Source organism: Hypanus sabinus, chromosome 3, assembly GCF_030144855.1.
Source record: "Hypanus sabinus isolate sHypSab1 chromosome 3, sHypSab1.hap1, whole genome shotgun sequence".
Classification (NCBI taxonomy): Eukaryota; Metazoa; Chordata; class Chondrichthyes; order Myliobatiformes; family Dasyatidae; genus Hypanus; species Hypanus sabinus.
Window position 1 is genome coordinate 147,198,184 of NC_082708.1, and position 21,662 is coordinate 147,219,845.

Below are 21,662 nucleotides of genomic sequence, written 5' to 3' on the forward strand. Positions count from 1 at the left end.
GAGAGAGGAGGTTTTCACGGTGGACCGACTCAAACCGGCCCATGTGGACTTGGCGCAACTGGTCGAGTTTCTGGCACCGCGGCGCAGGGGCCGACCTCCCAAACTGGGTCCGGCCCAGACTGTCGACATTGGGGGGTGTATCGCTGGTTCTGGGGGGGGGGGGTTATGTAGCGACCCACTTCCTAGCGCACTCGAACCGGCTCACAAATAGCCAGCGCGCCGGCACAAAGGCCAGTCCCAAAAGGGCGCCAGGTCTGCTTCAGAAACAAAGGGAAAAGCTCACACGGGACTGTGAATACGTGCCTCCTAAAGCATCCGCGCCCGGGGAGGGCGGGATCAGGGAGGCTTTAAAGCGAGGCCGCGAAGTTTGAATAAAATCTTCTTTAACTGCAGTTTACCGACTCCGTGTCGTTATTTTAGCGCTGCGTGTAGCACACCGCTACAAAGTCATTCTTCCATATTGAGTACAAGACCAACCTGTTGAACAAGTCAGCTCCTTCCTTCCCAGAATCAGCCCAAGTGAACCTTCTCTGAACCAGGATACCCTTTCTTAAATATGTACCAAATGCTCCAAGTATACAACTGGAGCGGGAGAAACCCATGTATGGTTTTTCCACCATATCCCAGGAACCCCCTCCACCACTTGTAATAAACTCCAGTGTTTCCCTGGCCTTAATTACTTGCAAAACCCTAAGCTAATCTGCGGGTATTGAGTACCAGGATTTCCAGACCTCCCCGTACCACAGCACTGTCTGCTCATTCCATGTAAATGATAATTTGCTTTTTCATTCCACCTTCTAGAGTGCATGGTCTCATGTTCCTTGTAGTGCACTTCATTTGCCAACCTTGTGCTCTCTTGCTTGACCTTTGCAGACATCTTTGAAAAACTATCTTTGCATCAGCAGATTTGGTTACAGTGCCCTCTGTCACTTCACTAAAGTAATTAGCATAGACCAATAAGGCCTCAGTACCCATCTCTAGCACTCAACCAGTTACTGACAGACATCACTCTGATTTAATCCTTTGCTTGGGTTTTCTAATCCACTGCTCCCCTTCCCATATAAACAAGTTGCCCTCAACTCAACATGTTGGCCTCTTAAGCTGGTAAATCGGTTTATTATGGCCACATGTATTGAGGTGCAGTGGCCTTTTGTGGCAGTTTGGTGGGTAGAGTCTGAAAATCCAAGTACACTAAACCTACTGATTCCTCTTTATACACTGAATAAAACATAAGCTGGTGTTTTTGCAAAGGGAAACATGATGGTTTTCTCTGCTTCTGTGAGCTCATCAACATGCTATTAAATTTTGATGGGCCAACACATGGAGAGATTGGTCCCTCCAGTTCTTCCTTTTACCATGGCTTACTTTTCTGAGGAAACTGTTTTTGTTTGAAGTTTCCAATCACTGAAAGTTTATTTGTTGAATTTCTCTCTTCCCACTACCACAATTCATCACCCAAATACCAAAGCAGTAACAGAGAAAGGATAAAACATCAAGTTAAACTTAACACTAATTTGGACCAACTTTGCTGATGTTGTTCAGGATGTTGTGGCTCAGACAGTTGTGTGTGTTTTTTTTAAGGTTCTAGGGATGGTTTTGGGGCCAGGTTAGTTTGGAGGCAGGGATGAAAGAAGTTAGAAGCAAGCAGAAGTAAATAAAGAACAGGGCAGAAGCTGGAGTTCAGGCCCGAGTGTTCCACAGTAATCCCCACGGACAGATGTTGCGTCAGCAGGCTCCAAGACATAACACACAAATCCCCCAGTCAATTATGGGGTTTACTGACTTCAGTCAACAAGGACCGATGACCCCTCCCCCACCCAGGACTCAGCGAGTCCTCCCAGGAGCAGAGGTCTGTGTAGGCAGGAGGGCTGGTGATCTCCAGGTTGGCAAGTCCCAGGCTCAAGTTCCATGCGAGTCCAGAGTTTGAAACAGAGTTCAAAGCCCCATGTCCTTGGATCAATACTGAAGGTCCAAACTGCTGGGTTGCCATGTCTGAAGGTCAGAGTCCCACTGTCTGCAAGTCTGGGCCAGGGGTGACACCACCTCGGCCCAGGACAGCAAATCCTGGAGTCGGAGGCCTCTGGGAATCTGGAGTTCATAGACCTGTGATCTGTGAATCATAAAGTCCATACCGAAGGTTCAAGCCCAAAAGACTAATGTTGCTGAGATCAGAAGTCAAGGCCCCTTGGTTGGCATGCCCAGTAGTCAGAGGCCCAATGTCCAAGTCAGAGTTTGGGCCAGGGACTGGAGGTTGGAGGCCCAGAGTTAGCTTGTCCTGGAGTTGGAGGCTTCTCTGTATACATCAAGGCTTGTTTTGCTGTTGTTGCTTGTGTTGCTCTGCAGAACATCGTGACCATGTTATGCTGGTGCTGGAATGTGGTAGCACTTGCCAGCTGCCTCCAGCACATTCTTAGGTTGTGACGGTTTTTAAACACATTTCATTAAGTTTTGTGATAAATAAGTTAAATAAATGAAGCTGAAAATGAACTGTGAGCTAATTTTCCTCTCATGGTATACTGTGCTTTCTCTTATGGACGATACTGCGGCAGAGCTGTCGTCAAGCAGTTGCCTTACATGGGTTCAATCCTGACTTCCAGCACTGAGTGGAATTGTACATTCTCCCTGAGATTGTCTGGGCTTCCCACGTCACATAGATGTATGAGCTAGAGTAGCTTGGTGGTAGGATTGTTGAGAAATTCTGAGAGAACAAGCAAAGGAAATGTGGAAACTGGTACAAGTTTGCACATTGAGATGTTCCAATTTACTTAACAAATTGATATTATTTTTAAAAACCACGAAGCATGTCAGAAGTAGTAGCTTAGATCTTCCTAGAAACTGCCCGAGTTTCCATATTTACCAATTTCCACACACACACACAAAGAAGTTCCAAACATACTAACAGGTACAGCATGCCAATTTGTCCATATGGACTCCAACTTGCTGAAATTCTCTACATTTGTAAAAATGCTGAATAAACAACAGAAAAACAAAAATCACATCTTGAATCCTTCATCAGGTTTGACCTTCTGCAGGATTTATCATCTTGTTGATCTCAAAAAAAAGATAATAAGACTGTGGATAATAAAGCAAGTGGGGTGGGAGTGGTCATCTAAACTTTTGGATTTTTTTTGTTATTTAAGTTGATTTTAGTTTTTAAAAAGTTTTGTATGTTTTCTCCATCTCCCTCCCACCCCCTATCCTCATCACATTCTACAGGGGTTGTATTGAGAGCATCCTGAGCAGCTGCATCACTGCCCGGTTCGGAAATTGCACCATCTCGGATCGCAAAACCCTGCAGCGGATACTGAGGTCAGCTGAGAAGATCATCAGGGTCTCTCTTCCTGCCATCACAGACATTTACATTACACGCTGCATCCGCAAAGGAAACAGCATTACGAAGGACCCGATGCACCCCTCATACAAACACTTCTCCCTCCTGCCGCCTGGGAAAAGGCTCCGAAGCATTCGGGCTCTCACGACCAGACTATGTAACAGTTTCTTCCCCGAAGCTATCAGACTCCTCAATACCCGAAGCCTGGACTGACACCTTGCCCTACTGTCCTGTTTATTATTTATTGTAAATGCCTGTACTGTTTTTTTTGCACTTTATGCAGTCCTATGTAGGTCTGTAGTCTAGTGTAGCTTTCTGTGTTTAATTACGTAGTACAGTGTCATTTTTGTACTGTGTCATGTAACACCATGGTCCTGAAAAACGTTGTCTCATTTTTACTATGCACTGTACCAGCAGTTATGGTCGAAATGACAATAAATGTTGACTTGACATTAAAATTAGTCAAGTCATAAAGACACTTCTGTCACTTGTAGACGATACAAGCAGATACAAATAATCTGTCTCTTCACAATGCCATTATTATAATTGGATTCATTGTAGACAGCTGTGCATAAGCACATCATACAAATTATAATCGTTCCTTCCTCTTTAGGACATCAGACAATTATAACACCCACCAAGCAGTAATAGTTAATGGAAAAATTTATTTCCTGAATGTTACTTCAATTTGTATTGTGGCTGCCAATTATACTTAAACAGGAAATTTGCCCCTGCTCTCCTCTATGCTCAGAAGCTAGATGTCAAATTGAAATTGAAAGGAAGAATTGCAAATTCAACATCACAGAAATAGAGGTGCAAATTTCAGGAGTTAGTTAAATATGGAGGAGCAGAGTAGGATGCTCTTTGTTCCAGGAAGAGCCTTAGTGAATCAGAATAGAATTTGTTTTCTGGTCATAACAAGTACAGGATGAATCATGGCCCAATCTGTGGAATTTGCAAAGTGTAGTACTGGAACAAAAGATGGAATTAACAGTAATTACTAAATACTGGAATCTATACCCCTGGAGTATCAAAGGAGTGATGCAAGGTAGATACAGAAAATAAAACTGCCAGGTAAGATTGAAAAAAAGAACCCATAAAGAACATCTCACTGATAAATCTAATTGGTAAATAAGATCTTTAAAAAATACTATATACACAGAGTGGTCAGATTATGGAACTTGGTGCCACAATGTAGTTGGGATGGGTGAAATTACAAAAAAGGATAAACTAACATCAGGGAGAAAGAAGCAAGTCAGTTGTAATAATAAAGGTAGATGGCACATTAGCAATGACCCCCTGGGTCCAATGACATGTTTTAGTTCTGCACTTAATGCTAATTAAAGAATCTATGGAGAATAGATGCAGGCAAGAGAGAATAGCAGGAGTCAGGCAAGCTCAGCTGGTTAAACACTCGAGTGCTAAACTAGAAGAGCAGCCATTATGAATATGTTAGTATGTTGCTGGATCCACCATTTCTACTACAAGAACTCAAAAGGACAAAAGGAATCAGCCAACAGAATATATTGAGTAAGGTTAACATCCGAGGAGAAACTGATTATCCTATTGAAAAATAATATACATTGCTATTTTTAAAAGTAGTGAACTGTCATATTTCATAGCAATCTTGTAACAATGGCATATTGTTCAGGAACAGTTTGAAAATTGAAAAGCAAAAATTCCAAGAAGATAATTTACAAACTGCTGTGTGAAGCAGCAAGTTGCTATAGAGCAGGGGTTCCCAACCGTTTCTATGCCATGAACCCCTAAACCAGATGCTCCGCTAAAAAGGCCCAATGAAACGTCACTTCATTTTCCATCAAATCAAATGTCCAATCTCCCACATTCAACTCAAGGTCTTCAACTTTAAGGAAATCACTTTTTCTGTAACAGAACAAGCCATTTATTTTTTAAAAATGTCTAATTAATCTTTTAACATTTATTTTTGGAGGTCACCAAGTGGATTGATGAAGGAAAGGCAGTGAATGTTGCCTACATGTACTTTAGAAAGGCTGCATACCCTGCTTCATGATGGCCAACGTGCCAAAAGATGTTTTCTCTTTCGCTTATTACCAAGGGTTCCAGACATGAAACATTAGCTGTTTCTTTCCACAGATGCAAGCTGGCCTTTTGGGTATTTGCTTTCTTATTTTCTACTTTTATTTCAGATTTCTAGCATGTACAGTTTTTAATTTGAAATTCACAACAAAGCAGCAATTGATAGAAACCTTGTGTGAAATTTCTTGGCAAAATTCTATTCCAAGCATTGTATTCCAGGTAGCTTGCATAATGGAATAAAGCTCATCATTTGAGCATTAAACGGTTCTCTGCTGACTACATCCAGCAGAGGAAAGGACAAGTCAGTGTTAAGTCCAGTGTCATGGTGAGGAAACAGGACCAGGACTGACAAGTACGAATGAGAAGAGAAAGAGAAGCCAATTGACTGGGAATTTCAAAACCTCAGGCCATCAACTGTAATGCAAACACCAGTGAAAACAAAAGACATTAGAAAGAGACAAGAGATACTACAGATGCTGGAAATCCAGAGCAACACACAAAATGCAGCAGGAACTCAACGGGTCAAGCAGCATCTAAAGCAATTAATCAACAGGCTGAGAGCTTTTATCAGGGTTGGAAAGGAAGGGGAAAAAGTCATACTGAGAAGGTGGAGGAAGGAGGAGGAATACAGGCCAGGTGATAGGTGAAGCCAAGTGGGTGAGTGAGGGGAGATGAAGCAAGAAACTGAGAGCTGATAGGTGGAAATGGGAAAGGTCTGGAGAAGGAGGAATCTGATAGGAGAGTACACTATGGGAGAAAGGGAAGCAGGAGGGACACCACGAGGTGAAGTGTTAAGAAGCTAGAGTGGGGAAGAAGGGGAAAATTTACCAGACGCTGGAGAAATTAATATTCATGCCATTTGACTGGAGGTTACATAGACAGAATATGAGGTGTTGCTCCTCCAAACTGAGAGTGGCCTCATTGCTGCAGAAGACGAAGACAGGGAAGGACATTTTGGAATAGGAATGGGGATTGGAACTAAAATGGTTGACTACAGGCTTTTTACTGTGGATGGAGTGAAGGTGCTCGACAAAGCAGGGCCCAAATCTACATCAAGTCTCACCAAGGTAGAAACTGCTGCACTGGGAGAACCGGATCCAGTAGAGAACCCCTACAGATGCACAGAGGAAGTTCTGCCTCAGATAGGAGGCCCTGAATGGAGGTGAGGGAGAGCTGTAGCACTTACGTTTGCAGGGATAAGTGCCAGGAGAGAGGTTAGTGGGGAGGGATGAAAAGACACTTAGAGGGAGTGACGAGCAGAAAGCCCCAAGTGCAGGGGGGTGGTGGTGAAGGAAGTAAAGATGGATTGGGTGGTAGGGTCCCAATGCAGATAGCAGAAATGGTGGAGAATGATGTCCTGAATGAGGATCATGGGGTGGTAGGTGAGGACAAGAGGAATTCTATCCCAGAGTGGGAAGATAGGGTGAGGTTGGATATCTGGGAAATGGAGGAGATGCTGGTGAGGGCAGCATCAATGGTGGAGGAAGAAAAATCACATTCTTTGAAAAAAGGATATATCTTCTGGAAAGCCTCATCCTGGAAACAGATGTGGCAAAGATGAAGGAACTGTGAAAAGGGAACGAACAGGAGAAAGAGTGGGAAGAAGTATAATCATGATAGCTATGGGAGTCAGTATGTTTATAAAAGTTATTGGTAGTCAGTTTGTCTCTAGAGATGGAGACTGAGTAACCGAGGAAGGAGAGACAGGTGCCTGAAATGAACAAAGTGAATTTAAAAACAGGGTGGAACTTGGAGGCAAAGTTGATGAAATTGACAAGCTCAGCATGGGCACTCCATTGCAGCTGACAATGCATTGCAGAAAGTTGGAGAGCATTACCAGGAAAGGCTTGGAACTTGGACCACAGCTAACAAAGGCAGATATGGCTGGGGCCAATGGCTACACCTTGACTTTGGAAGAAGTAGGAGCCAAAAAAGAAATTGTTGAGGTTGACGACCAGCTTTGCCAGACAGAGGAGGTGAACTAGTCAGGGTCAGTAGTCAAGAAAGAAGCAAAGCGATTTTAAGGCCATCTTGATCGGGTACAGAAGCTTTTAAAGGACTGGACGATCATGCTAAAATTAATGCAACCAGGGATAGGGAATTGAAAGTTGATGAGATTAGGAACATGGGCTGTGTCATGGATATAGGTGGGAAGGAAATGAACCAAGGGGGATAGGATGGAGTCAAGGTTTGCAGACAAGTTCAGTGGGGCAAGAGCAGGCAGAAACAATGTGCCTACTTAGACAGTCAGGTTTGTGGATCTTGGGTAGGATGTTGGTGTCAGTGGTTGGGACATCTCCAGATTCAAGACTGGAGACCTCTCCTATCAGGTTCCTTCTTCTCCAGCCCTTTACCTTTTCCCCCCTTCTTACTTCATAACCCTCCCCCACCCAACTGGTTTCACCCAACTATCTTCCTTCCCCTCCCCCCGCCTTCTTATTGTGGCTTCTTCCCTCTTCCTTCCCAGTCCTGATGAAGGGTCTCAGCTTGAAGCACGACTGTTTATTTATTTCCATACATACTGCCTGACCTGTTGACTTCCTTCAGCATTTGGTGTGATTTTAGAAATAGGAATTGTACCTGATCCATCATTTAATGATAGCCTTTTTTTAAAACCTCAGTGCCAATCTCCCTAAACATCCAAAAATCTGTCTACATCCATCTGGGGAAAAAAAAAGAACTTACTGTAGGTTTTCCTTCTCCAAAAACCTGGCTCCGATCAAGAGAGGGACATTGCAAATTATAAAACAATTAAAAAAGAGTAGACTGCACCATTCTGCAGCTTTGGATTAGGGACTGTTCTTCCTCAAACACTGCATGCAAATAGGCTTCAGGGTATATAGTTGAGGTTATAAATGTAATGAAGTGAATGTGTTTTAGGTTCATGTATGTCCATAACTCCCTTCAACAACATCACTCAACAATCGCATCTCACCTGTACATGAAAACTAGACAGAACAAAATTAGAAACAAAGTTCTGATGAAATACTATCAAGAACACTTCCACAATTACTGAAACTCAAAGAAAACAAATGCCCTCCAACTTTCTCACACAATGCTCAGGCACCTACATCTCCATTAACAGAGAAGCTTACTCATGAAAGTGAACTCATTCTTGCTTTCCTCGACAAACTAGCAAAAATTTTCAGCCCCAGATATACAAAGATATTGGGGGCCCCAAATAACCATCAGCAAGCAGTTCAGTGAAATCACTATGCTCCCCAACTCCACACAACCCAGAATGTGTTCAACAGGTTGCAGCTCCTGATATTAAGAAGTTTTCTCTCAAACAAATACATAACTAAAATTCCAAAACACCTGCATTCTTGTTCCTGTTCCAATACCGAATCACATGAAAACTGCTGTACCGACACTTCTGCAGCAGGGGTGAACTTGGGTATGGCACATTCTCAAAGATATTTTTTCAGCATTACAGTGGACGTTAGCCACACTATAATGCTGCTAAATGCAACAATGGCTTACTGCATTGTTCATGTAGAAATGTGTCCCAAGGCTCTTCACAGAAGCTTGGTTAACGAGGCAAGTATCAAAGATCATTTCAAATAGAAAAAGGGTAGTGAAGGTGCGGGTGGTAAGGAAGTTAAGGGTGTGCAGTTTAATTAATGGTTGAGCAAAGAATAGGGAGAGTACAAGAGGCCACAGTAGTGCACAATACAAACCAAGATGTGAAAAGCTGGAGAAGTTCAGAGAAACTGAATCCATACACAGGTTTAAAAGTTTGTCAAAACCATCACAACTTTATCAGCATTAAATGGGACTTCTTTAAGTTGACATCACTGGAATGCTACCAAATATACTCAGTCCAACGGTGATTTAACATCCTTTGCAATGGTAACATGAAGATTTCAAACCGAAAAAGGATCTAGTGCTTTCCCGCCATCTATGACAAATGCACTCTTTTCAGGCTTCAAGCTGGGTGCAGTTAATGATTATAATAGAGCTTCCGATGACAAACATCGCCAGCTTCATCAGGGATGATGGGTAGGCATGTCTAGTTTGGTGGTATTTATACGTCACCCTCCCCCCCCCCCCCCCCACCGTAGTCCATCCCTCCTGACCGGTTAGTCCTTATCCAATCAGGTTTCCACTCTCCCACCTTAATTACAATCAAATTCCAGTTCTTTCTTTTAGCAAGGCCTTCGACTTTGTCAAAATTCTTTTCCGAGTTTTATTTTGATGGTTTACTTTACCAGGCAGTCTCGCAAGCCACTGGCACAGCATAGTAATTCTGTACCACTGAAGTCAACCCTATAGCCGATATCTCTGGGTAACACAAATGGATACACCTCCTGTGCTGTTTGATGCGCCAATAAAACCAGAAAACCTAGCAACAAGAAGGAACCCGTTGTTATATTTCCATGGTTTCTGGAAGGATTGCCAGGATCCTGAAGAAATACTGGATTAACACCATCCACAAACCTGTAAGGAAGCTCAAATCACAGCTCATGCGGGTCAAAGATGACTTGGGACTGGGGCTGACATTTACAGAACTCCCTGTGAATACAGAGCATCATATAATTGGCCAGATGGGATGCGTGGTGGAAACCCACATCAAGCAGCACAGGAGGTGTATCCATTTGGGTTACCTGGAGAAAATCGGCAGTAGCAAACCATTGCATTTGCATAGGATTGCATAGGATTGCATAGGATTGCATAGGATTGTCTTCGACAGTACAAAATTACTGTGCCACACTAATGAAACGTGAGACCACCTGGTGAAGGAACCCATTGAAATAAAACTAGAGGAAAAGAATTTCAAAGACAAAGGCTTTGCTCCAAGAACTGGAATTCAAATTATAAACAAGATGGGAGAGTGGAAACCCGATTGGGTGAGGACTAACCAATCAGGAGGGACAGACTATGGGGTGGGGGCCCTATAAATACCATTGGACTAAACACAGCCAGGCATCATCTCTGATGAAGATAGCAGAGTTTGTCAACCAAACGTCGGTTATAATCAATACCCATACCTGGCTGGAAATCAGAAGAGTTCATTCATTTCAAACTGAAATTTGTAGAGGAACTTGCAGTGAATGGGAACAGTGGTACTGAGTCAATGGAACTTTCAGTAATTCAGCAATAGAGCTGAAAAGTGAGCAGACGTTTACAGAGGGTAAATAATGGGAGAGTAGATAGCAGGGAATTGGAAGAGGCAACAGTGATTTTATCCCAAGATGGGGAGGGTAGGTGATGCTATTGTAATCGACCAACAACGTAGGCTAAAAGAGTGTGGTGTTAAATTACAAATATCTGACCTTTGATTGAAACAGGTTCAAATCCCACAGCAATAGCTGGAGAATGTAAATAAATCTGGAATGAATGCTGGTCTCCAAAATAGTAATAATAAAACTATTACATTGTTGTAGACAACCAATCAATTCTGTCATCTCCTGGTACTGGCTCCAGACCCCATCAATGTGGTCAATTCTTTACTGGCATTTCAGTTAATGGGTGCTGAGGGATGGACAATAAATGCTGACTCTGCCAATGACACCTACTCATTGCACAAGTGGGGTCAGAACACTGTCTGCTAATGCCTAAGTTTCCAGTATCAGCATATACACAGTGAACCTGGGACAAATTTGCCGAAGACCCAAATCGATGCAACTTAACATTGAACAAAAGGCAACGTGTTGTTCAAGAGCATTTCTGGGCCTACAATCAGGTTACAGGTTCTTTTAGGACACAAAGGGATTGAAGGAAAGCTTCAACTGAGGGTACCTTCTCAATTCCAGAATGGCTGCTTACTCTCCAGCCCAGAACTCACTGGAGCAGCAAGTGTGCAGTCAGAGAAGCAAATGGGTGATTGCCAGGTGTATTAACAGGAGCAGACAGGTGGGGCAGAAATTCCCCCGAGCACATCTAGCTCACTTAATAGATTTTCCCCTTAGGATACTGGCAAGAGCAAGAGAAGTGAAGTCAGGTGCAGAAGTATGACATCACACGAGGGTCAATACACAGGAAAAATGAATGGTAGTGACAGGGGATTCAATTTATTAGGAGATATAGGCATCTCTGTAGCCGTAGGCACAGTTCCAAAGCGATGTGCTGTCTCCCTCGTGCTGGATTGATGAATGTCATCCAATAATCGAAGGGCACCCTGAAGGGCAAGGATGAAGAACCAAAAGTTGTGGCCAACTGAGGTAACAAGGGGGGAGGGGGAGAGAGAAAGGAGATGAAGTCATGCAAGCACATCTTAGAAAGCGTAGAAAGAATTTTAAAGCAGGATCTCAAAAGGCAGTAACATCGAAAGCCTACAGCACAATACAGGCCCTTCAGCCCACAAAGCGGTGCTACGCATGTCCTTACCTATGAATTTAACTAGGGTTGCCATAAGCCCTCTATTTTTCTAAGTTCCATGTACCTATCCAAAAGTCTCTTAAACAACCCTACCGTATCCACCGCCACCATCATCACCAGCAATCCATTCCATGCATTCACCACTCTGCGTAAAAAACTTAACCCTGACAACTTCTCTGTACCTACTTCCAAGCACCTTAAAACTGTGCCCTCTCGTGTTAGATGAAAGCATTAGTAACATCAGGATTAATTCTTGTACCACATGTTAAAGGTGTAGAAATAGGAAGATGTGGCAAATGAATCATTTGCTAGAGTTAGTGTAGGAGGAAAAGCTTTAGGTTGGAGATTTTGGAATCAGTTCTTGGGGACTTAGAACCTTAGCAAACAGATTATTGGTTACCTTTTGAGGTTTAATGACACAGTTCCCTTTGTCAGTTCAGACAGAGTTTTGGAACCAAAATGCTGACCATTTCTCTTTCCACAAATATTGCCTGATGGGCCAAAAGTTTCCAGCTTTTTCTGTTTTTTGTTTAATTTCCAGCATCTGTAGTTTTTAAATTCATGCAGACATATTTGCTTGCGCCTTTACAAAATATTTAGAGTAGCTTGGCAGTGAATGGGAACCAGAAGAGAAAATCAGAAGGCAGAGAAAGCAGGAATTATTTAGAATTGGAAATGTTAAGTAAATAAAATTAATATTCAGCAGAAACAAAAGCAAATGGGGTCAGGATATGGCAAAAATAAAAGGCCATAATTAAAACCAATAAATCTCAATATACACATCCTCAACTAGAGGAATGATTTAATGGTAGAAAAATTATAACTATGATCTGATTGCATCACAATAACATAGCTGCAGGTTGACCAAAGCTGAAAACTATTAGGTCAAAAGGACATTTATGAAGGACAGGAAAAGCACTTGCCGAAGGGTCTCGGCCCGAAATGTCGACTACCATTCCCCCCCACCCCAACCCCCCCATAGATGCCTCCTGGCCTGCTGAGTTCCTCCAGCATTTTGTGTGTGTTTTCCAGCATCTGCAGGTTTTCTCTTGTTGGTGACTGGATTACTACACTGCAAAGTCTCTTCCAGGGATGCCCAACCTGAAGAAGCTTAAACCTTCACTTTGACAGGAGCCCAGCAAAACCTTCTCTCACTGCTCCCACCCCCATGATCTCTGCTGCTGTCTGCATTTTGCTGAAGGGTCTCTGCCTGAAAGTTTGACGCTACTTTTCTCCCCCCAGTGATGCTGCCTTTCCTACAGTGTGTGGTAGCAGTGTTAATAACTGGCAATATTAGTACAATAATTAGAAAAGATTGTTGCTTCACAGATCATAGTTTGGAACCCATTTGGGAAGTCAATTAGTTGCACAAAATATTGGCAAAAATTATTAATAGCCCTCAAAATAGTTGTAACATAGGGCATTGGTATAAAAAGAAGTACATAATAGGGGCAGAACAGTAATCATGGGAATCACTAAATTACTTCTAGACAAGACTAATCCAACTGGTACTAAAAACAGAAAGGATAGATATTAGGAGTAATTAAGATATGGATTTCTAGATCAGGATGTTGAGGGATCAGATAGCTTAGATCTTCATCCTGTGTAATAAGTAAGGGTTCACTGAGGCCCATAGGAAAGGAGGTACCATAATACAGAATTTACATTAATACCATAATAAAGTATCTACATTAAATCAAAGGTAATGTAGTTCAGCTTGAAACAAGGTCCTTCATTCAAAAGAAAGGAAAGCAAATATGAGAGGCATGTTAGCTGTGGGGTAGGTTGGGAAAGTACATGAATGGTATGGCAGTGAACAGATAATGGGGAAAAATAATTCAAATTGTTGCACCAAATACACATTCCTTTAAAGCACGAAGACACAACTGGAAAACTTCAAAATGGATTACAGAAGAAATTAAAGACAGTATTAAAATTTGACGTTAGTTTTGGATGATTGCCATAAGTAGTAATTATGAGTGTTTTATAGTTCAAAGGAGGAATAAGAAATTGATAAAGGAATAAAAGATTAAAAGTTAAGAAACAACAGAAAGACATTGCAAGAACTTCCATATGTAAAGAGGAGACTAGCAAGAGCCATTGTGGGCCATTTACAGACAAATAGGGGGAGAAATAAAGGGGAAGAAGAGAAAGAAGAATTAAACAAGTAGTCTACACAATTTCCATGAGCAGACACAGGAAAATCTCCCAGCAATAGAGGAGAAAAGAAGGGTCCGGTACATACATGGGAGTAAATGAAGCCAGTATTTTATTAGTAATAATATGAGCAAAATTAATGAGTCAAACAAACTAAAATCCCAATAACTCAAGATTGCAAAATATTTAAAGTGGTGGCTATGGAGAAGAACATTACAGGCGTCATCTTCCAAAGTTCCACAGATTCTGGACCTCACCATTTAAGCAAAGAGAAAGAGAAAATAAAGCAAAAACTATCAACTTGTTACTGTGCCGTCTACATTTAGAAAATTGCTGAAATCTATAATCATGAATAGCATACCAGGACACTTAAAAAAGATGACCGACTAGAGTCAGCAGGAATTTAAGAAAGGAAAAAACATTTTTAACTAATCTTTTAGAGTTATTGGAGTAGATGAGAGGGAAACCAGTGTTTGTGTCGTTGAGAATTCAGAAGATTCTTGAGAAGGTCCCTCACTGGAGCCAACTGCACTAACTTGGTGCACATGGAATTAGAGGATGTGATAATACACTAAAGATGAAAGATATATTAAGCATTAATAAAATATAGCAGAAGTAGGCCATTCAGCCCATCGAGTCTGCTCCACCATTCAATCATAGGCTGATCCAATTCTTCTAGTCATCCCCACTCTCTGTCTTCTACCCATATCCTTTGATGCCTTGGCTAATCAAGAACCTAGTTCTGCCTTAAACACACCCAGTGACCTGGCCTCCACCACTGCTTATGGCAACAAATTCCACAGATTTACCACCCTCTGACTAAAGTAATTTCTCCACATCTCTGTTCTAAAAGGACATCCTTCAATCCTGAAGTCATGCCCTCTTGTTCTAGAATCCCCTGCACTTCCCAACATTGTATATCATTTTCCACCACTTTGCCAATTCCCCTAAACTATCTAAGTCTCTCTGCAGGCTCCATTTCCTCAACACTACCTGCTTCTCCACCTATCTTTGTATCATTGGAAGATTTAGCCACAAATCCATTAATCCCATAGTCCAAATCATTGACATATATTGTAAAAAGCAGCAGTCCCAACACTGACCCCTGTGGAACTCCACTGGTAACCAGTAGCCAGCCAGAATAGGATCTCTTTATTCCCTCCGTTTTCTGCTGACCAGCCAATGCTCCACCCACGTGAATAACTTCCCTGTAATTCCATGAGCTCTTATCTTGCTAAGCAGCCTCAATGACTAAGCACTTTGTCAAAGGCCTTCTGAAAATGCAAGTACACCATGTCTACTGCATCTCCATTGTCTACCCGTTTGTAATTTCCTCAAAGAATTGCAGTAGCTTTGTCAGGCAGGATTTTCCTTTCAGGAAACCATGCTGGTGTTGGGCTATCTTGTCATGAACCTCCAGGTTCTCCAATCTCATCCTTAACAATCAATTCCAACAACTTCCCAACCACTGATGTCAGACTAACAGGTCTATAGTTTCCTTTTTGCTGCCTCCCACCCTTCTTAAATAGTGGAGTAACATTTGCAATTTTAGGACAGCAATCTGTGATTAGTGGATCAGTGACTATTCATAATCTATATCAATAATCTGATTGTGGGCACGAAGCATAACATTTACAATTTTGTTGATATGAAACCAAGTAGGAACATGATAACAATGAGGATGCAAAAAAAACAACAAAACAAGGGGCTTGAAGGAGACACAAAGGAGCATTCAGATGGTGGCACATGTATTGAATGAGCTGCCGGAGGAAATAGTTGATTCAGGAATAATAACATTTAAAAAACACGGACAGGTATGTGGATTGTAAAGGTTTGCAGAAATATGGCCCTAACACCAGCGAAACAAAGATGCTAGATAAACTCAGCGGGTCAGGCAGCATCTGCAGAAGGGAACAGTGTTTCAGGTGAGATCTTTCACCTGCACAGGCAGATGGAAATAGCCTGGATGAGCACCTCAGCTGGCATAAACAGGCTGGGCTGCAGAACCCGTCTCAGAGCTGCTTGACCACGATTCTGTAACAGGTGGAGAAATAATATCCTCTGCTATTAAGAAAAGAAAAATTCTGAATTTAAATAAGAGATTGGGAAAGTTGTTATTTACAGAGGGCCGTGTACACAAGTATTGAAAAATTAACATATTGGTACAACAGAACCACAAAGCACATGGAGCATTGGCCTTCACTGCTACAAGATTTCAGTACAAAAGCCAAGATGTTGGATCTGGTCACCAAACTGCAAGGCAGATATCAACAAGATCGAAAGTAAGAAAAAAGTTACAAGGACATTACTGTGACCCAAGGACATGTGTTACAGGGAAAGGTTGAACAGGTTAACACTTTATTTCCTGGAGCATAGGTGAATGAGGGGAGTTTTTTTTTAAAGTATATATAATTATGAGTATAACAGTTAATGCAAAAGGCTTTTTCCACTAAAGATGGGAGAGAGTAGAACTAGAGATCATAGGATAAGGGTGAAGGTGAAAGATTTAAGGGGAACCCAAGGGGGAACATTCACTCAGAGGGTTGTGCAAATATGGAATAAGCTGCCAGCAGAAGCAGTGGATGTAGGTTTAATTACAACGCTTAAGGGAAGTCTTTAAGAAGTACAAGGATGGCTATGGCTTAGGTGCGGGTAGATGGACCAGGCAGAAAGGTTCAACACAAGACTATTTGCGTTACGTTGAATCACTAGGCCCCATTTCTGTGCTGCAGTACTCAATAACCACAGTTATAGTAAAACTTCAATAACCTGCTATACAGCAATATTAAGAGTCACTGAGAGCTGATTCTTACAATCTCAATACATTCTGGAGGCCTGTTTCATGTGTTCCACAATACATCACAGCTGGTCTGCAAATGACAAACTGCTTTCAGACTGAGAACTTCCATAATGCTCAGAACTCAAGAAATATTGTACATCAACCTATCCTAATCAGTAATGGCAACTTTTATACTAAGTACCAGTTGCAAGATATCACTGGAACTTTCACAGAATAGTCACAAATAGAAAAACTTTATGAAAGCCAGATTCCCAAATGTTTGGTTAATGTGAAAGGTGTTAATAGAGTCTTAAAGGAAGGAAAACAGTTTCAGGGAAGGAATGATTTCCAGACTTCAAAGACTTGATAGAAATCATCAAGAGTAGCAATGGTTCAGCAATTAACCAAAACTGAAGAAGCAGTGACAAGGTTTGGTGGGGGGGGGGGGGGGGTTAAATGGTGGGAGTACTATTTTTAATAGAGGGATAAATAGATCTTCATTGTACTTTCCCCATCACACCAACAACAGAATATCATCAGATGCAGGAGCAAATATTATTGGGCAGAACTGATCATAGAATTATGTAGTGCGGAAGGGAATCATTCAGCTCTCTGATTGAGTGAATAAACTCTGCATTTAGTCCCACTCCCCAAATCTTGCTTCATGGACCTGCAAAGAACACTGAAAATTAGATCCTATTCTCTCTTCAAAGGAAACAGAATCCCATAACCAATTGTATCAGAATGACTAGCTCCAGCAGCTGCCTGATTACTCTACCAGATGTGCGAAATCCATGTACTGTACCCCCTCTATCACCTTCTACCACTGAAAACATTTCCCTTATTAATTCTGTGTCAGCCTTGATGTATTTTGAAGCCCGCTAGTAACTCTCTGGTTGCAAGAGTACATTAGAGCATTTTATACAATGGTTAATTCAAATAAACATTTGGACTAAATAACATAACAAACATTGCTTACTTGAAGGTTTTTTCCCCTCCAGTTCACATTGTTTTTCCTCCAGTTGCAGTTGTTTTTCCTTTTCTTTCCACCTTCGAATCTGCTCCTGTCTCATTTTAAAGAACAGTATTTGCTTTTGTTCTTCATTAAGTTCAGCCAGAAGATCTGGATCAATATACATAGTCTCCAATATTTGCTGCAGCATTCTCACAAACTTTTACCAGTTGCTCCAATTTCAAAAATTACACTCAAGGTCAGTTTATACAGTGGCTAAAAGACAGCAAGAATAACCCAAAGTCCAGTCACTGGTGGATCTTGCTTTGTTCGCCTATTAAGAAAAAAGAAAACAAAAATTGGTCAGAACAAAAACAGACAAGATTTCAATGCAAGACTAATCAAATTAATCCTTTTATTTCATCTTCCAACATGAAAAAAATCATGACCGTGTCAAAGGAACACAAAAATTAAATGCTATGAAATTTCTCAGAGTATGTTTGTTTCTAAACTACCTACTATATAAGACTCAATAGTCAAGGTCTAGCAGGAAGAGGCAACTCACAGAAAGGGCAGTCAATGCCTGGTATCATGTTCAAATTTTTAAATTTGGCAGGCTTTGGAGTCAGGTTCCTAGAGACTTACAGCTCATCAAGTTCACATCAACCATCAACGCTAATTCCATGTTTATTTATTCTCTCTACATTCTCATCAACTCTTCACAGATTCTACTATTCACCTGCACAATAATTGGCCACTGAGTTGCTTCCAATCAACCAAATGATACATCTTTGGAATATGAAATGAAACCAGATGGAGAACATGCAAACTCCACACAGTCAGCACTTGAGGTATTTAGTGTTCCAGGGCAGTAGCTTAAGAGATGCACCACACCTTCAGGACTCCAGCAGCGGGCTAATTGGTATCACTTACCAATTCTCGCCAATAAGCACAAAATTTAGACACGCATTTCAATAGAGGGCTGGGAGAAGTGAGGTGATAATCCATTTTAAACCAATTATTTGTTTAGAGATACAGCACAGAAGAGTCTTTTTCAGGCTTTGAACTGTGCTGCCCAGCAACCCCCAATATAAACCGAGTCTAATCACGGGACAATTTACAATGAACAATTAACCCATTAGCCAAAACATCTATGAAGGGGAATCAACTGTTGACATTTCATGTACTGATGAAGTGTGTTGGCCCAAAACAATCAACCCCTCCATGGATGCTGCCTGACTTGCTGAGTTCCTCCAGCATTTGATGTGTGTTGCTAAAGTTTTCTAGCATCTGCAGAATCTCTTTTTACTATAAGCTGCTTGCAACTTTATGGCTGAAGGATCTGAACTGATGGCTCTAGCTCACTTAACTGAACATTATTTGCATAAAATGCCTAGCATCCGTCAGAACTGTCTGGCACAATAGTTACTAGTTCTTCTGAAATCACAGCCAATGAGTTAGAATAAATATAAACCAATCCTTTATTCTAAAATGATTTTGGGTTTGATAACATTACTGCATAAGCTGGAATACATGGCGAGCATACAGACATGGATGCAAGTTAAATGCTGCAGAACATTGATTTAGAACAGAATTTAAATACTTTGTTCTCGCAGAGCAGAGTGCCTCAAATTAAAATTCATCGCACTGATTGAACTGCGTCACGTCACAACTGTCTGATTCATTCTTATGTTTGGTTAACTTGGCAAGGACTCTCCAAAGTACAAGCATATAATAGAATGAGGTTTTTTCAAAAGGTCTTCGCTGCAATGAAGTCTTCCGAATCGCGCATTGCGTAAGTCACGGCTTCGGGGGAGGGGGGGGGGGGAATGAAAAGTCTCATTCAATTTTAACTCCCATTTTTACGGGAGTACATTTCATATATTCTTCACTTTCGTTTGAGTCGTTGTAATTGAAAACAGACAGCTGCATAGGCTTTGCACTTTTGTGCCAAGAATGTCATATATAACTACGCTTCTACTGAGAAATATACCGAGTTTTACATCTGAAACTGGAGCGTTTTCTCTTGTTGAGTATAAACAAAAACTGGCTTTTGTAGTCCCAGATGGGTAAACTTCGCCTGAGGTTCTGCCTTAAATAAAGTGTCTTAATTCCTTCGTCTTCTGTTTTGCATCGAAATTTTTCGTCTAAGCCGTCACACCAGCATTAAAAGGCACCTCTCTAAATGGGGCACTACTTTTGTTTTAGAAACCCACACACCCCACGCGGTCTAATCGTGTTACCTTCCTTCACAAGAGTAGAGTTCAAGCCAGGAACCGGGACAATCTGTATTTAAGAGTTGACTGAATTCCACGGATAGTCAGCACCTTGCGTAAGGTTTGCGTAAGGTTTCAGAGTAAAGAAATCCCTCCGGAAAATTGACCCGACCGGAACACCGACAGATTTTCGATTGGAATGCATGTATGCAACTCACCACACTCTTATTTCCTCTCTACAAAGGCTCCCTTCTTGCGGAGGGATCAGAGAGTCCAACAATGCATGTCATGAAGATTACGGTCAGAGTCCATGGATATCGGCGGGATATTGGCAAGTGGCGCGCTCCTTGCACAACGCCCAGCACCAGTAGCTCACCCTGGCTCTCCCCTGAGGATAAAGCTCTTGACAGAGACTCGCGAACGCTCGCCCGGAGATGAAAGTGCCAACGCAACCCTTTAAACGCACTCCGAACATACCCGGGACCTTGCCCGAACTCCCTCACTGGTCAGCTCAACGTGGAGTGGGGACTCTACGTCAATCAACCGCAGGGCTAGGAATCTAAAGGGAGGGGTTGAACAGCATGTCTACACTTCCACCACATGCTGTACATTCCAGCCTAGGACTGTATTAACATAGCCGCGCCTTCCACTAGTACTTACGATCTGACCAATCACACGCCGAGGATGTGAGGATCTGTTCCGCTCAATTACAGCCTCCGGCCCCAAACATTGACTGACACATATGTATGACCATTCAGATCCCTTAAATCCTATTTTCTTCTAGACCACGCCCCTTCTGTTATTTACACCTTTACCTGCGAATGGGAGAAATCGGGCCGGGTTATTGCCGCCCAGGCAGAATATATGTGGCCAGCGAAAAATGATAGGCATTTCCCCCCAGCCAATGCAAAGACGGGGGAGGAGATGTGAAATGTAGTAAGCATTTAGTAAGTAGTAAGGGTGTCTAACTCCAGGAGGCAACACGAGTGGCACTGTGCCATGTGAAAAACAGTATGAGACGAGAAATGTGTTGACCAAATCACACGACGAAGACACTGTATTTGGACACCGTGGAGGTCTGGAACCTTTCATCTGCACTGGATCCGATGAAGAGTCTCGACCCGTAATGCCGCCCACATCTCGAACTCGTTGAGTTTCTCCAGCAGTTTTGATTTTACACTGTGTTTATTCTTAAAAGTAAATTAGAAAAAAAGTTTTATTTTTTAAAAAAAACTAACTACTGAGTCCCGGCACAGGGTCTCGACCATCCTGTCATCGCAGTTGACTTCCAGCAGTTGCTTTGCAGAATTCAAAACTTGTGAGGAAGCGCGGATCGGGCTAAACAAAATTTTAAACCAGTTCTTCGGGTACCTGTCTCGACATTTCTTTAAATGCAGGCGGCCTTCTGGAAAGGGCGAGGTGTCGGTGCAGTGACAAGAAATCCGCGATAGCTAGAGTACAGTGTATTCTGCAGCAGAGCAACACGCTCACCCACACAAGCTCTCAATTATATTTGCGGATGCTGCAAATCTGTGAAACGGAAAATGCGGGTAAAACTGGACATCTGCGCAGAAAGATTGAATGCTTCACTTACCACAGGTGCCGCCTGAGTTACAGAGCGTGTACGGCATTTTATAACTATATGACACACACACACGTGCTATTGTTATTGCCCACTCCCTCATACTGAGCATACCTTCCACATCCCTCTACCTGTGCAGTCTCCCTTTTCCGAACAGCCTTCTTCTTGCATCCCCTTCAGCCCGCTCCCTTCTCCACTCTCTTTCCTCTCACTTCCCTGTACTTCCTCCTTATCCATCCACACTGCTACCTCTCCTGACATGATGC

The 21,662-nt window shown here is 42.1% G+C and overlaps 1 protein-coding gene across 4 annotated transcripts in view; it reads right to left on the reverse strand.

The window, feature by feature from the left end:
* Positions 1-20,565, reverse strand: part of sh2d4a (SH2 domain containing 4A) — a 62,952-nt gene extending 42,387 nt beyond the window's left edge. Inside the window, exons 1-2 of one of the 4 annotated variants that reach the window (XM_059965339.1) lie at positions 20,475-20,565; positions 17,626-17,932 (exon numbers count right to left, since the gene is read on the reverse strand). In XM_059965339.1, coding sequence (XP_059821322.1) covers positions 17,626-17,809 — 184 coding nt within the window. In that variant the 5' untranslated portion in view covers positions 17,810-17,932; positions 20,475-20,565. Of the gene's footprint in view, positions 1-17,625; positions 17,933-19,841; positions 19,986-20,032; positions 20,423-20,474 lie in introns of those variants that run through there. The other 3 variants (XM_059965337.1, XM_059965340.1, XM_059965338.1) reach the window with 3 other exon arrangements.
* Between the last annotated feature and the right edge of the window lie 1,097 nt (positions 20,566-21,662).